The sequence below is a fragment of the Bubalus kerabau genome, chromosome 20 (genome assembly GCF_029407905.1).
Source record: "Bubalus kerabau isolate K-KA32 ecotype Philippines breed swamp buffalo chromosome 20, PCC_UOA_SB_1v2, whole genome shotgun sequence".
In the NCBI taxonomy this organism is placed as follows: Eukaryota; Metazoa; Chordata; class Mammalia; order Artiodactyla; family Bovidae; genus Bubalus; species Bubalus kerabau.
The window spans coordinates 11,863,882-11,880,365 of NC_073643.1; the positions used below are offsets into that span (position 1 = coordinate 11,863,882).

The 16,484-nt window shown below is 44.4% G+C and overlaps 1 protein-coding gene across 3 annotated transcripts in view; it reads left to right on the forward strand.

Annotated features, from left to right (window-relative positions):
* The window catches only part of STAC (SH3 and cysteine rich domain), a 127,510-nt gene that overhangs the window by 29,027 nt on the left and 81,999 nt on the right, over positions 1 to 16,484 (forward strand). The window contains exons 2-3 of one of the 3 annotated variants that reach the window (XM_055557270.1): positions 7,411 to 7,497; positions 14,746 to 15,025. In XM_055557270.1, coding sequence (XP_055413245.1) covers positions 7,411 to 7,497; positions 14,746 to 15,025 — 367 coding nt within the window. The remainder of the gene's footprint in view (positions 1 to 7,410; positions 7,498 to 14,745; positions 15,026 to 16,484) is intronic. The other 2 variants (XM_055557271.1, XM_055557272.1) reach the window with 2 other exon arrangements.

Below are 16,484 nucleotides of genomic sequence, written 5' to 3' on the forward strand. Positions count from 1 at the left end.
GGTATCAATCTTAATTGTGGCATCCACCCCAGAGCAGAGTGAATCAGTGTGAAATATTGTGGTTCCCTTACTTTACATACTGCAGTTGGAAGTATGATGATGATGATGAAGACAATGATAGTAACAGCAGTAATGTGGAGAGGAGCTTCCTGTGTCCAGGAAATGATGTCAAAGTTACCAGCATGCAATATATGCAAATCCATTGCCTCTGATTTTACTGAATGGCATCTAGAAGGATATAAGTATAGATTTGACATGTTTCCTGTAGTCTTCCAGATTCTGTGCTCCCCGGTTTGAACATCCAGAGTAAGTGTGCCAAGACAGACTGTAGTAGAGATGCTAATGATCTGGTGTTAAGATCTTGATTATTTGCCTCTATCTGATCCACATCAAGGCAGCAGGGTGGTCCAAGTCAGAATTCAGTTGGTTTATGCATAGTAAGGTTGTAAGTAGATTAATAGAATTCATGCTCATACTCTATTAGCATTTGGCCACCAGCATTGATTTTCCCAATATAAAATGCACTCTAAATGTTCTTTTTAAATTTGTTTTTTGTTTGCTTTTTTTTTTTTTTTGCCACAAACATGCGTCTCAGTGGTATAGATGATATAAACTGCATAGTCCTTGACCCAGAAAAGTCAAATGAACTCTTGGGGATTTGAGTCCATCAGAAGTTTAGTTGGCTAGTAATCCTGAGAGCAATTCATGTTTCTACATAGTGACTATCACTTGAAAGGTATCTTGTAGCCACTCAACCCATTCACATGCATCTGGAGGAAGAAATAGAGAAGGCAAGTCACACATTAAGTTATCAAGGTATCATACTCTAAGTAAGTGGCTCCATAAAGCCAAACAGAATGCACATTCAATGGGCAGAATATGGAGAAATTGGTCAACCTTCCATTTATATTTTATATAAATCTGATAAATAAATGAGGCAAAACTAGGGCTTTTGCAGAACTTCAGAGGTTTTTTTTCATTTTTATCAAATCATATTACTTCAGATAGATTAGTGCTAAGTCTCTAAAAAGAATGGAATTTTTCTTTTCTTTTCAAGGTGCATGGAAATGAGAATTGAAGCCAAACATCATTTGGGGCAGTCTATTTTTAGAGAAAGTGATTTGCTGAGGGTATTTGTCATTCATTCAGGAGGACAGCCAGCCCTGAGCCCTGGCAGGCATCAGTAATAAGAGCCAGCTCTTGCGAGGAAAAGAAAATAATCCTTCCATTCTTGAAAATCACTAAAAAGGAATGTTTCGGGTAAAGGCAAGCAAGATATCAGCGAGAGAATGAGAAAATTTAAGGCGTTTTTTGTATGCAAGCATACATGTACTGCAGATGTAGATGTACTAGCGTGTCTATCTAGTGCACACGCACGAAGGTGTGTGTTCAGTGGGTTATGTGTGTCTGCACTACATGTTTCCGTGAATGTAAGTAATAATAGCTAATATTTATCAGGTTGATTCTGTGTCCCAGACTCTGCAAAGAGTCTTATGGGGATTATCTCCTTAAATTATCTCTGCAGCCTATGTTTTCCACTCATGAAGAGGTTAACAGAGCTATTAGGAATCAAAACCAGGATTTGGAGCCAGGCAGCCTGACCATTTCAGGCAGTCAGCTCCCCAGAGCCCTCGACCACTGATTACATTACCATGCTGCAGAACCATGTTTATGTGTGTCTTCGTGTATCTTGTGTTTGTTTTGGAGACAATCTTAAAGGGGTGCATGCATGCTCAGTCGTATCCGACTCTTTGCAACCCCTTGGACTGAAGCCCACCGGGCTCCTCTGTCCATGAAATTCTCCAGGCAAGAATACTGGAGTGGGTTGCCGTTTCCTGCTCCAGGGGATCTTCCCTACCCAGGAATGGAACCTGTGTCTCCTGCATTGATAGCAGATTCCTTACCAAATGCGCCACCTGGGAAGCCCTGTCTTAAAGGGAGGCAGTTCTGTTATCTGCATTGCCATAGAATCAGTAATTATATTTCTCACAAACACACCCATCTTCTTGGTAACATACTGAGTTCAGCAGCAAAATGAGACTGAAAAAGCTAAACTCTCAGTGTGTTTGCATGTAATTCCTGTTTGTTCTTTGACTTCATCTTCAGATGTAGCCCATACAGTTTTCATTCTGGTGCCTTGCATCTGGCCTCTCTAGCTGGTAAAACTTGTGATGTTTGAGACTGGAAATTTCAGGGATTTGAACTCTCTTTAACCACATCTTTACATGGATTTCTAGTAGTCATCTCAAAATTAGCCCATCAGAAACAATTGCCCAACAGTCATCCCCTCTCCTTATCAGACTGGCTTTTTCCCACTGTCCATCGTTCTCAGTAAGTGGCCATTTCTCCAGTGGCAACTGCTCAGGAAAAAAAGCCTTGAACTCATTTTGGCTTCTCTCTTTTTCTCACACTGCACCTCCAACTCACTAAGAAACTCTGTGGACTCTATTTCAGACCATGCCAAGAACACACCACTTCTTACCATTTCCACTGCAGTGGCCCTCACTTAAGTTGTTGTCTGTCTATGAAAATGCTAGTCCTTTCTCCATGCATGTGCGTGGTAAGTCACTCAGTCATGTCCAACTCTTTGCAACCCTGTAGACTATAGCCCACCAGGCTCCTCTGTCCATGGGGATTCTCCAGGTAAGAATACTGGAGTGGGTTGCCACAGGCTCCTCCAGGGGATCTTCTCTACCCAGGAATCAAACTCACATCTCACGTCTCCTGCTTTGGCAAATGGGTTCTTTACCGCTAGTGCCACTTGGGAAGCCCTTCTCCATGTGTAAACCAGCGCGACCCTTTACAGATACAGGTCACTCAGAGTCGGGCAGTGACTTTCCATCACACTGGGCATGAATCCAACGTCCTCCCCGAGGCCTCTGAGGTCCTTTAGGATCAGCCTCTGCCTGTATAGCCTTACCTTTATCCTCTGCCTCCCCCTCTCCTTCTCGGTCTGTCCCACTCACTGGTGCTTAAGCTCCTTGTGTTCCTCACACACACAGAACATATTCCCAGCTCAGGTTGGGAGGATGACCAGGATCACAGGGTGATGGGGGGGCGGGGGGGGCGGGGGGCGGGGATGTCCTTAAGTGGCCCTTAAAATTGTGTCCAGAACGGGGAGACAGTATTTGGCCTACAAAGTCGCACCCCCATCATTGGAAGTGAGGTCGTGGCAGCTAACCCCCAGAGAGAACGTTCCTCCAGGGTGAAGTCTTTGAAGAGCGGTGGTCAGAGGCCCCGTGTCTCCATTAGGCCAGGGGACACAGCTTGCAGGCGGCACACACGCAGTCTGTGAAGAGGTGGCGAGGGCACAAGCATGGATTTGGCAGTCTTGAGAGACCTGGACCTGATTCCTGACTCCACTGCTTCCTGTCAGAGTAACAGTGGGCAGACACTTAACCTCTTGGAGTCTCATTCTCCTCATAGTTCAGATTTTTGCAGTGATTTACGCTCCTGCAGTAATAGTTTGGGTTTGTCAAAAATCTGCATATACCCATGGGAGTGTAGCATGTAAGTGCTGTACCAACTCAAAATATCAGCAGGATCAAGTTAAAGATAATTTTGGTTAAAGTGACCCCAAAAATCCAACTTACAGTAATTTAAATAAGTGTGGGTTGGTTTTTCTCACATAGTAAGAAGCCTGGAGTTAAGAAGTTGCTGGCCTTGGCTTAGTCATTCAGCAAAGCCATCACCATCTTCCTCGTCTCTGCTCTGTCACTTTGGCCTGTTGGCTTATGTCCTCTTGTTCATTGTCATGGGGTAGCAAGAGGGCTGCTGTAGCTCTAGACATTGTGTCAAGACAGGCAGGAAGAGAGAAAGATCAGACAAACCCAGTCCTTCCTCTTTTATCAGGAAAGCAAAACTCTGGAGAAATCTGCATTGGATGTACATTGCCTTGGTCAGGACTGTGTCATAAGCTATTTCCAGCTGTAAGGAAAGCTGGATGTACTGGTGTTTCAAGAAAAATGAAGGTTTTGTAAGAGAAAGAAAAGTAGAGACTGGAAGTTGGAAACACAGCCAACAGAGTCTGCCGTGGGTGGGGGGTCGGGGAGTGGGGAGGCAGAGTCCTGCAGGGAAACAAAAGGTTGAGAACTGCTTTGGGAGAGATCTAAAGTTGATTGAGATGTAATCCAGTCTATAAGGAATTTACAAATTTAGGGTGGGGAGACACGCAAAAGGTGGTGCTAGTGGTAAAGAATCCACCTGCCAGTGCAGGAAACTCAGAAGACATGAGTTCTATCCCTGGGAAGATCCCCTGGAGAAGAAAATGGCAACCCACTCTGGTGTTCTTGCCTGCAAAATCCCATGGACAGAGAAGCCTGGTGGGTTACAGTCCATGGGGTTGCAAGGAGTCAGACACGACTGAGTGACTAAGCACGCATGCACACATGCAGGACACACAAAAAGACAGTAAAGTGTTACAAATTGAAGAACCGTATTGTGATGCAAACATTGTTATTGTAGACCCAAGGAGCAACTAGTTCTGATTGGAATGACGGAGGCAGCTTCATTCATCTCTTTGAGCACTTCCTTTGTACCAGGCATTTCAACACTAATTGCTAAAGTCTCCCCAGTGAACAAGACGGAAAACCTGCCTGCCCTCACATGGAGCTCTTTAAAAAGAAGGACAGAGACAAGAAACAAATGAACAAATAAAATGAACTCCATTTGTGACAGTCCGATACAGCAGGTGGCGTTCCCTGACGGGGAGAGGGTATTCCCAAGGTACCTAGGCAGAGGAACAGCATGAACCCAGGCTCAGAGGAAGGAATATATCATCCTCTTTGGTCACTTGTGGCTGAAACTCCGAGTGAGGAATATGGTCAGATTGGGCTTGTTGCAAATGCTGGCTTGGTCACAATAAGCAGGACTGCGGCTTACCACTTGGCTTTACCGCTTACATTATGACCTTCCAGGATCATCATCTACAAATTGGAAGAATAGTCCCTCCAAGAGCCATAGAGTGGGTTTAATAGGAGAGAGCAAGCAAAGTGTCTGCCGTACAGTAACTGCCTCATAGGGTGGATTGGAGGATTAAAGGAGATGATATATGTGAAGTTTTAGGAATAGTGCATGACACATCCTAAAGACTCAAATGTCAGCTGTAGCTAATACCCTGGTTTTCTCCTCCACATAAAATGAGGAAGTTAACACAAGCTGGCTTCCTCCCCCATCCTCCACCCCTCACTACTTGCGTTTTGTTACTACAACTTGTGGTATTTTTATTACTGTGAAAACGAAATTATGTGTCATCTGTTCTAAATTATATGTCATCTGTTTCATTAAGTATTTATACCAGGTGAACTGTCTTTGTGAACTGTTTATACCATTTTAACTTAACCACGTTTGAATTATTTCAAGCACAAGTTCTCTGATGCCTCGTGTTTTCCATATTTTCCACTGCTTTTGTTTTCTCTGCTCCTGAAGAGTCATTTGTCTGGGCTAAGAAGGCTTGGGTCATAAGTTTGCCTTACGTTGTTTCATGATGGAGAAGAGAAACTTGAAGTGAGTCTTAGGTTTCTTTCTTCATGGATGACCCACTTCCCTTCCTATGTGTTTGGATGTCCTCCTTTTCTTCTGACACCTGGATGCTCTGACAGGACACTTGAAGCTGCTGGCAGGAAAAGAGATTGTGTCTTTTTAGCCGGATGACCCGACACTTGGTGCTTCCCTCACTGATGGGGTTAAGTCTCCTTCCCTCATTTAGCCCAGGAATTCTCTCTTATCTTTGAATGCTTCTGCTAGTCATTCTGAAGTCTTCTTCAGGACCCAGATGTTTCTTCATATCCTCTCTCATATTATCTTCTCTGTTGATTTTCAACTTCTTGTATTGTTACAGTAAGTCTGGTGTTTTGTGAGAGCTTCTCAAACATGCCCCCACCTCTCAAGATCACCCTTCTGCAGAACAAGTCTTTTTTGCTTTTACCTTTCTTGTTTTAAATTTTATTCTGGTATTACTGGTTGCTATAAATTCTTTTCTTAACTTTAGCAGATCTCTTCTTCCTTTCTAATTGAGTTTGATCATCTCAGCTTTCATATCTTTTTTTTAGAGATTATACCTTTCCAAATGTATTGAAAGCACAAAATAGAGTGTAAATAAAATTTACTTTTTATTCCAGTAGTAAGCATTTTCATAACTATGTTCTCCCTTTACCACCCGAGTGTTATAGTATTTACTTATTTTATGTTTTAGAGGTTTTACAGGCTCCATATTCCATTTTATGTTCTTAAATTTCTAAATGAAATGAGCTTTTCAAGATCCGGAATTTCTGCCTAAATGTAGCGAGAAAAGTCACCTGGGATCACTTGAATATCCACGTAGATGTTGTTCGAGGCCTTGTGTTATGTCTTGAGCCAGAAGAGGGGTCAGTGTAAGCACATGTCATTAGCTGACTGACACAGCAGCCTCGGGAATCGCATGGAGGAGCAGACGGTGCGTCTTCAGTGCCTGCTGGCCGCTGCAGCAGCAGCTGTGTGTGCGCTCCGTTGCTCAGTTGTTCCTACTCTTTGCGACCCCATGGACTGTAGCCCGCCAGGCTCCTCTGTCCATGAGACTTTCCAAGCAAGAATACTGGAGTGCACTGCCATTTCCTTCCCCAGGAGATCTTTCTGACCCAGGGACAGAACCTGTCTCTCTCATGTCTCCTGCGTTGGCAGGCAGATTCTTTACCACCGTGGCGCCTGGGGAGCTCATAGCAGCAGCAGTGTTGATCAGTCTGACTTTGTAAAATTTTAGATTCATCCTCCATATGCATGTTGAATGAATCAAGTTCAAGATGAATGACAAACTGAGATAAATGTTTGCCACACAAATGGCAAAGTTTCTATAAATCTCTACAATATGTACATAACAATAAAAAGATCTACTCACCTCCTAGAAATTCATCAAATTTTGAGCAGTTAATTTCCGCCCATACAAGCCACATAGTTTAGCTCATAAACATATAAAAAGGAAATTTATCCCTGCTGACAATTAGGAAGTTGGAAGTTTATAACCATTTTTTGCCTATGAAATTGGCATATGTTTTGAAAGTTGATGATAAGAAGTATTTACCAAGGTATGGAGAAAAAGATATTCTCCTATACCAGCCAGTGGACTGTGGCTGTAAAATATAGACAAGCAAGTGTTCTTCCAGCACCAAAGCTCTTTATCTTTGCACATGTGTGCAAAGATGTATGTACAAAATATTCATCCCAGTGTTGTTTATAATAGAAAATATGCTAGTGAGAGTAAGGATAGACTCTTGTAACAAGCACACCAGTCAGTAGTCAGTGCCTCAAAAAAGGCAGACATTTATTTTTCCCTCACATAGACTTCAGGGGCAACTGTTTAGGTTAGCAGGGCAGCTCTGCTCCATGGAATCACCCAAGCACCCATTCCCTTCCAACACGTGCTCCACCATCCTCTAGGGCAACGTTGTAAGCTCCACAGTTGAAGCAGGATCAGCATCACGCCCACGTTGCAGCTGGAGTGAAGCAGGAAGAGAGGATGTGCAGGTATGCACCCAGCCTAAAGGTCTAGCTTCAGAAGTGACACGTATCATTTCAGTATAGTCCATGAGCAAGAACGCCATCTCATTTCTTCATTTATCTGCCAAAAGCTTTGGGGTATGTAATGTAACTGTACAGCCAGGAAGAAATGAAAATGAATTTTGGTAAACAAAAACAGGTCTCTGCCTCAAAAGTACTAGAAGCAGTCAAATGTCCATCAACAGAGAAACAGTTAATCCAATACCTCCATTTTATGGAATATTAGACCACAATAAAAGAGTGAGTTATATCCCCCGTGCTTTTTTTCCACTCACAAGACTGAGTTTAGTGCTATAATATGAGTATCATGGATCTTTCCATGTATCTCTCTGAGTGAAATGAAAACTTGAGAACCAGGGGCATGCCATTGCCTCTCCTTGTCCCTAGTGGAATATGTGACAAAGCAGATAATCAATAAGTATTTACTGAAGTGAAAAGATCCTTTTACTCACTTAGTTTAAAAAGCATTTATTAAGTGGCTGTGTGAGTCTTCTCAGGCATCTTATCCACTCCTCAAATTTTTTCCAGTTTCTCTACTTTGTTCTGTGTTTATTTCCTCCCAACTAATTTCTGTCCCCATCTCCTCTGGCTGTACTTTAAGAGCACTAACTTCATTTTTTATTTATTTTTTTTAAGTTTTTGGTTGTGCCCCACAGCATGTGGGATCCTTGTTCCCTGACCAGAGATGGAACCTGTGCCCCCTACATTTGGAAGAGTCTTAATCACTGAATCACCAGCAAAGTCCCAAGAACACTATCTTAAAGTCCAACCATGCATATATCAACCAGGGAACAATCAAACATGTTTTAATAAATAAAGGAGTGCTTCAGTATGAACTCATGGTTTTTTAATAGTTGTATAGATTCATATAAAAATAAATATAGATATGTGGATATGGGCTTATGAGTAGTCATTAATGTATTTCCTAGTTCTGTCCACTGAGACAGCTAAAGCCACTGACATCCCAATAGTAAGAAGCACATCCGGTACCCAGAAAGCAGTTTAAAGTACCACTCCCCAGTAAAACTGACCAGGGCTCCTCAGAGAAATGCTGGCTGCAAGACTGGAATGAGGAGAATATGAGATAAGCCTGGAGAACCTGTAGTATCAGAAAGTAAAGTCTTCAGAGATAATCAGGGCACATGGAAAAGGACACAGATTCAAACCTAAAGGAGCTTCCAGTGGTCAAACCTGGGACAAGTTGAGCAACAAAACAAATAACAATAGTAGTAAACTGTAACTCGTAGAATAAAGAAAAGATCCATGAGTCCATACTAACGGAAATAGCCAATTGAATAAATAGATGAAAAGAAGAATTCTACAGTAGAGTAGAGATTAACACAGAAGGATAATGGAAGTAGAATACCACCATTAGGCAAGCACCGAGTAGCGAAGTTTTACAGGCAGAGGTCATTGATGGACGCTGAGATTAGAAAACAAATGTGTGATGAGAAACAGGATGTTTACATGGTCTCAAAGTAGTCCCCCTGTGTGAAACTCATTCACTACAAATAAAAAACACTTTAGAGTAGAACAGCCTGGCAAATATCACTTCAACCAAGTGACCAAAGTTAGTATCACCAGTAACAGGACAAACTGACATCAGATACCTCCTGATGTGCTGCACTGAGAAGAACACATCACTTTTTCCCTAATCTTACCAAATATATATATACACACACACACACACACACACATATGTATATATATATATATAAAAAACCGCAATCTAATAACGAGAAAGCATCAGACAAACCGAAATTGAAGAACATTCTACAAAATACTGCTTCAGTTCAGTTCAGTTCAGTTGCTCAGTCGTGTCCGACTCTTTGCGACCCCATGAATCGCGGCACGCCAGGCCTCCCTGTCCATCACCAACTCCCGGAGTTCACCCAAACCCACGTCCATCAAGTTGGTGATGCCATCCAGCCATCTCATCCTCTGTCGTCCCCTTTTCCTCCTGCCCCCAGTCCCTCCCAGCATCAGAGTCTTTGCCAATGAGTAAACTCTTCGCATGAGGTGGCCAAAGTACTGGAGTTTCAGCTTCAGCATCATTCCTTCCAAAGAACACCCAGGCCTGACCTCCTTTAGAATGGACTGGTTGGATCTCCTTGCAGTCCATGGGACTCTCAAGAGTCTTCTCCAATACCACAGTTCAAAAACATCAATTCTTCGGCACTCAGCTTTCTTCACAGTCCGACTCTCACATCTATACATGACCACAGGAAAAACCATAGCCTTGACTAGACAGACCTTTGTTGGCAAAGTAATGTCTCTGCTTTTGAATATGCTATCTAGGTTGGTCATAACCTTCCTTCCAAGGAGTAAGCGTCTTTTAATTTCATGGCTGCAATCACCATCTGCTTAGCAGTCTTCAAAAAATCGAAGTAAGAAAGACAAAGAAAGTGAGGACCTGATATAGATTGAAGAGACTGACTGTGGAGGGACTTCCTGGTGGCTCGGTGGTACGACTCCACCTTCAAATGCAGGGGGTACATGTTCAATCCCTGGTGGAGAAACAGGATCCCACACGTAGCAGGGTGCAGTCAAAAATTAGAAGTAAATAAGTAAACAAACAGCATTATAAATAAATTATACTTCAATTTTAAAAAGAGACTATGGGGATGTAACTAAATGCAATATGTAATCCTGAATTGGATCCTGAACCAGGAAAAAGACATTATGGGCAACTGGAAAAAATCAAATAGGATCTGTAAATAATAGTTATATCAGTGTTAGTTTCTTGGTTACAATTAATTTACTATATTTATATAAGATGTTAACATTAGGGAAAAGTGAGTGAAACATAGGGATTCTACTATTTTGCAATTTTTGTATTACTAAAGTTACTTTAAATAAAAGTTTTTTAAAAAAGAATAGGTCATGCAGTTTTCACTGGATTGGTCTTTCATAGAGAAACACTCCAGAGCCCTGATGAAGTGAAGAATTCCGAATAATTTTCTAACCATCTAATAGCTAATGTTTAAAATCAGTAATTTTTTCCCCTCATTTGGTTTAACCTAACTCTGGGTTTCTTTCTTAATTATCTGAAAGTAGCAATTCTGTTCATTTGACTAAGGAAACTACCCCTAACCCGTATCTTATCTTTAGCTAAGTAGTTGTTAAAACCAAAGAATGCATCAGTGAGGCTTTAAACAGAGTTGGGATTCTCCATGCTCTTCTGATTCTCCAGCCTGCCTTTACAAAGTGCAAGCTGTTAAACCAAAATCGTTTACTGGGTTCCTATAAATCTAATGTGCAGCTTTAGAGGGGTTCTGCAGTGCTTTGAAAATGAAAAGTCAAGGATCAGACATAGCATATAAAATACACAAAGGATTCGGCTTATAAATTGACTTAATCCATTAACCACTTTTTTCAAGACCCAAGCAAGTTTTTCTTGAGTTAACACAATACAAAATAGCAGAATGAGGGTATGAAAAAGGTCTCCAGATGTGGACCTAGATACTTGGGGTCAAGTTTTTATTTTTAATTGAAGTATATTTAACTTACAGTAGACTTCCCTGCTGGCTCAGACGGTAAAGAATCCACCTGCAATGCAGGAGACCTGTGTTTGATCCCTGGGTTGGGACGATCCCCTGGAGAGGGAAATGGCAACCCACTCCAGTCTTCTTGCTTGAAGAATCCCATAGACAGAGGAGCTTGGTGGGCTACAGTCCATGGGGTCTCAAAGAGTCAGACACGACTAAGTAACTTAACTTTTGATTTTCAATATTGTATTAGTTTTCAGTGTACAACATACTGATTCAATATTTCTATACATTATACTCCATATAAAGTTATTATAAAATACTGGCTGTCCATCTTTACAACCTATTTTTTAAAAACTTTATTTTCTATTGGAATATAGTCAGTTAACAAAGTTGGGATAGTTCCAGGTAAACAGCAAAGTAATTCAGCCATACATACACATGTGTTCATTGTCCCCCAAACTCCTCTCCCATCCTGGCTGTCACATAACATTGAGCAGAGTTTCATGTGCTATAGAGTCCTTGCTGGTTGTCCATTTTAAATATAGCAGTGTGTACATGACTGTCCCAAACTCCCTAACTATCCTTTTCCCCCATTTTTATCCCCTGGCAATGTAAGTTTGTTCTCTAAGTCTGTGAACCTGTTTCTGTTCTGTAAGTTCATTTGTATCATTTGTTTTTAGAGTCCACATATAACAGATGTCATATTGTATTTCCCATTCTGTCTGACTGACTTCATTCAGTATGACAATCTGGAGGTCCACCCATGCAACTTATTTTACAAATAAGTAGTAGTAGTTTGAACCTCTTATTAGCCATATATCTAGTATTTACTATTATATATTATATATGTATAATTGCATACTATATTATATCAATATACTATATATATGTGTGTGTGTAATACATATATTTCAATCACTTGCCTCCAGTTTAAGTCTGCCTTCCTTCAGCACCAGTCCAGTTTATAGCCAGAAGGACTTGACATGAAGGGTGCGTGTTCTGCTTCTTTGCTAGTTCCAGGGCCTCACCTCTGTGTGGCTCAGGCTCACAGAGTGAGTGATTCATAGCCCCCTCGCAGTTAGCTTAGATGGAGATGGAAGTTTCTCTTCAAAATAAGTGCAGTGCTCCCAAGGGCTCGTGACTTCCTTCTTCTGTATCAGTGAGGATGCGCTAGATTATGGGTCAGTAACAAACACCCCAAGATAACCCAGGAGCACCTTCTTCTTCTCCTCTGTCAGGTCTAGCCCCTCTGCTGCATCTGGGCTGTAGGACGGAGGGAGAGGGACAAGAGTCTTGACGGCCCACAGTTTCTGACCTTTTCTGTAGGTTGTTGCTGCTTCTCTGGCTAACCCTTTCTGACTGATGACACTCCATTACTGGTCTCAGTGGAGCCTGAGAGCCCTGCAGGGTGTCCCCCCAGACCTCCCTCCCCAGACAGCTCCCTGAAGTGGAGCACTGGCTTCACATAGCCACTGCCAACTTCAGATGGACAGCAAAGCACATTCCTAGCACGTATCTAAAAGGTGGGGAGAACAGCACTGTCTGTATTGCTGTTTACACACAGAAGATACCCAACTTAATGGTTCAGAACACCAGCCATCTCTTCAGTGGATGACTCTGTGGGTCGACAGTTGGATCAGGATTGAGCTGGGCAGTTCCTCTGTTCTCATCTGGATCCTTGATTCCCTGCAGGGAGCAGGGTGGCTCTGCTTCTGGGATGTCACTCGAGTGATGGGGGTGATTTCTGGAACGTATGTCTCCTATCGTCCTTCAGTACATATGGCAGCTGGGCAGGTTTCTGAGAGAGAAGACAGGTGCAGGAAATCTCGAAGTCTGGGCTTGGAAATGACTTTGAAGTTGCTTCTGCTACCTGCTGTTGGTCAAATACCCGCAAACCAACAGGATTCAAGGAGCTCCAGCTTGGATGGGAGGATCTTGAGGTCACCTTGCCAAGGAGCATGGGAAGAGTAAAGTAGAGAATTGTGGCGTCCACCCCAAGCACTAAACCCGCCACATCTTCCTGATCTCCTGCAGGGAAGACTGGGGGCTTGATACGTAGGTGGCTAGACTCGGCAAGTCCGGGTGAAGTCATCCGGATGTCCAGTAGGGCTGTCTAGTAAATGGAGGCCTTTGTTAGAACAGTGTGATCAGCACTTTCTGTCTACAGCTTTGGGGCTTAGACATTAATTCCAGGCAACAGGAATGGATATTCAGTTACAAGGGAAATGCTTCCTTTCGGGTGAAGTGACCTATGACAGGTCATGCAGCTGCCTGCCAAGTGGTTCATTTCTTTTGTCTGGACAGAGGGGACACTCTGCACTAAGAGCTGATGATTTAAAAGCATAATTAGAAGGGAGGAGAGGGTGAGATGTATGGAGAGAGGAACATGAAAGCTTGCATTGCCATATGTAAAATAGATAACCAACGGGAATTTGCTGTATGTCTCAGGAAACTCAAACAGGGGCTCTGTATCAATGTAGAGGGGTGGGATGGGGAGGGAGGTTCAAGAGGGAGGGGATATATGTATACCTATGGCTGATTCATGTTGAGGTTTGACACAAAACAACCAAATTCTGTAAAGTGATTATCCTTCAATTAAAAAATAAATTAATTTAAAAAAACCAGGCAATCAAAATAAAATGAGGTAGAAGGGTTAAAAAAAAAAAAGCATAATAAGTAACCTAGACTTTTAAAAGGTCACTGTGGCTGGGATGGCAAGAGCAAGGTGGATGGCAGTCTAAGCTGTTGCTGGGACCCAGAACCTCCTTGGAGCCCGTAGCAAGGAGCTTTTCTTTAAATTTATAGAGAACGGGGCTTCCCTGGCAGTGCAATGGTTAAGACTGCACTTTCAATGCAGGGGACACGAGTTCCATCCTGGTCAGGAAGCTAAGATTCCACATGCCTCATGGCCAAAAGAATAAAATAAATTTAATTTATAAAGGGCAAAAGGAACTTTGTGAAGGATTTTGAACAGCAGGCTCACGTGGTCACATCTGTGTTCCCCAAATATCCTCTCAGCTCCCATGGGAAGACTTAGATTGGAGAAGCAGGCTGGACCAAACCACGCAGGATTCCTCCAGCCCGTGTGGTGCTTCTTCACTGGTCCCAAAGGCAGAGGAGAAATGGGCTAGTTTTACCAGGATCAAAACCAAGAGGCGGGGCAGGGGGCGGAGCAGAGAAAGTCAGGTGGATAATTCCACATGGTGTTCTCCTCAAACACACACACACACACACACACACAGCCATATGCTTTGGAGCCCAGCAGGCTTGGGAAGCTCTGGTTTGCGTTCTGTGATGCTTTAGCCACTTTAACTCCCGGTCGATGGTCTCCTCTTCTTTGCTGTGTGAACAGACAAATGGCAGCCAAGGGACCACAGCAGAGAAAGGCCAGCACAGACCCCAGCATGATGGACCCAGTTGTGATCCCAGGAGTTCATACACTTAATGTTTCCAGTGATTCCAATTCGAAAGGCAAACAGTGTCAAAAACCATGAGCCATTTTGAAGCACATGGGTGGGTGCCCAGGGAGGCAGGGAGGAGGAGGAGGGGTGGGGTGGGGGCCATTGACATCAGCCACCCCTGCAGGGATCCCTGTGCGCCTGTGCAGGGGCTGAGGGTGTCAGGAACGGAGCAACCCATGGAGCAGGCCTCACCCCCGCCCCCCAGCACTCACCGCAGGAGTCTGCATGGTTGATCGTAAGTCTGTTCTGTCGTTGCATTGCAGCTCCAGAAACTAAAACGATCACTTTCTTTCAAGACCAAGAGTTTACGGAGCAAAAGTGCTGACAACTTCTTCCAGCGAACCAACAGCGACGTGAAGCTGCAGGCGGACGTGCTGGCCGAGGTCAGCCCCAGCTCCAGCCCGCTCCCTGCCCCCGGAAGCCTGACCTCCACACCCACCAGGGCCGGCCTGTACCCCAGCGGCGGAGGCAAGGCCCACGCCTTTCAGGAGCACATCTTCAAGAAGCCCACTTTCTGTGACGTCTGCAACCACATGATCGTGGGTAAGCCCTGCCCCTGCCCGCCTCCTGCAGGTCCCCGCATCTCTGGAAAGCCAGGTGAGAGGGGTGCACCTGAGTCCAGGTCCCTGTGGACAGACTCTTAGACTGTCTGGCAGCGGGGAGGATTGTTTGTGATCCCCTGGAGGAACACCGGGCTTCCCAGACAGTTCTTTAGTGGTAAAGAACCCACATGCCAATGCAGGAGACATACTAGATGCAGGTTCACTCCCTGGGTTGGGAAGCTCCCCTGGAGAAGGAAATGGCAACCCACTCCAGTATTCTTGCCTAGAGAATCCCCTGGACAGAGGAGCCTGGCAGGCTACAGTCCATAGAGTCACAAAGAATCAGACACGACTGAATGACTTAGCATGCACGCACTCACGAGAGAACACTATGTGTCAAAGGTAAGGGAAGCAGGGCTGGGCAGAGGAGAAGCTGGGTAATGGTGTGGATGTGACAGAGCCTTCAACTGCTCCCCGGGGTGCTCTCCAGCCCCGTTCAGTCATCTCGCTTTGAGGCCAGAAGTCCGGGACTTTGTACCCTGCATCACCTCTCACTGGATATCGGCAGAGCCCAGGTAGAGGGCCACATCTTGGACAAAGCCACTCTTAAAAACTGCCAAGGGCAGTTAGCCGAGAGGGATTCTGTGGGAGGCAACCAAGATACTGGGCAGTTGGAGTTCGAATGCCTCCGTTCTGTAAGGGGATCTGAGCGCTGCATTTCAGGGTCCATTCATGCTTGCATGGCCGTGTCTGCCTGCAGTCACCTGGGCAGGGGGTCTGTGGCGTGGTGAGTTACAGGCGAATGAGCGAGGCAGGCAGGTGTGGAAGGGAGGAGACCTCAGGGAGGCACTGACCCAGAACAGAGGATTCAGTGGTAATGGTGATTACCAACTCTGGACCTTGGGAAAGACTCACTCCTGGTACCACAAAGAAATGGTGGTGGCCTGAGTGTCCTAGGGCTTGTGCCCAGAAGAAGGGAGTGAGCTATAAAATGTCCCAACCAGAAGGAAAATGCAGCCATTCGGAATTGCATGCACAGAGGCTCCACACTTGACACCCCCTGCCTCGCGGCAGAAACCCAGTGACCAAACAGATAGAGGAAACCATAAAAGGAAAGGGACTTCTGGTGGGACCCAGAGCGAATTGAAACCAGTTATATCAAGACAGCAGCATGTCCTAAGTGATCGACTGGTCCACTACAGAACAAGGGAGGAGGGGGAAGGAGATGCCCACATTTCTCTCAAGGGGGCCGTTAGGATGCACCCACCCTAGGAGAAGTTGAAGGGCAGAAGCCTGGAATTAAGAGAGGAAATGAGGCTGAAAATCAAAAAGATGCAAAGCTGACCAAGTCGGGAACTTGTCCTGCAGAGACGGAGCCAAGCAAAACCCGGAGCGCCTGGACCATGGCTGAGAGGGATGCAGGTGTGGGAGACAGCCCTTCCCCAGCTGGGGTCCCAGGG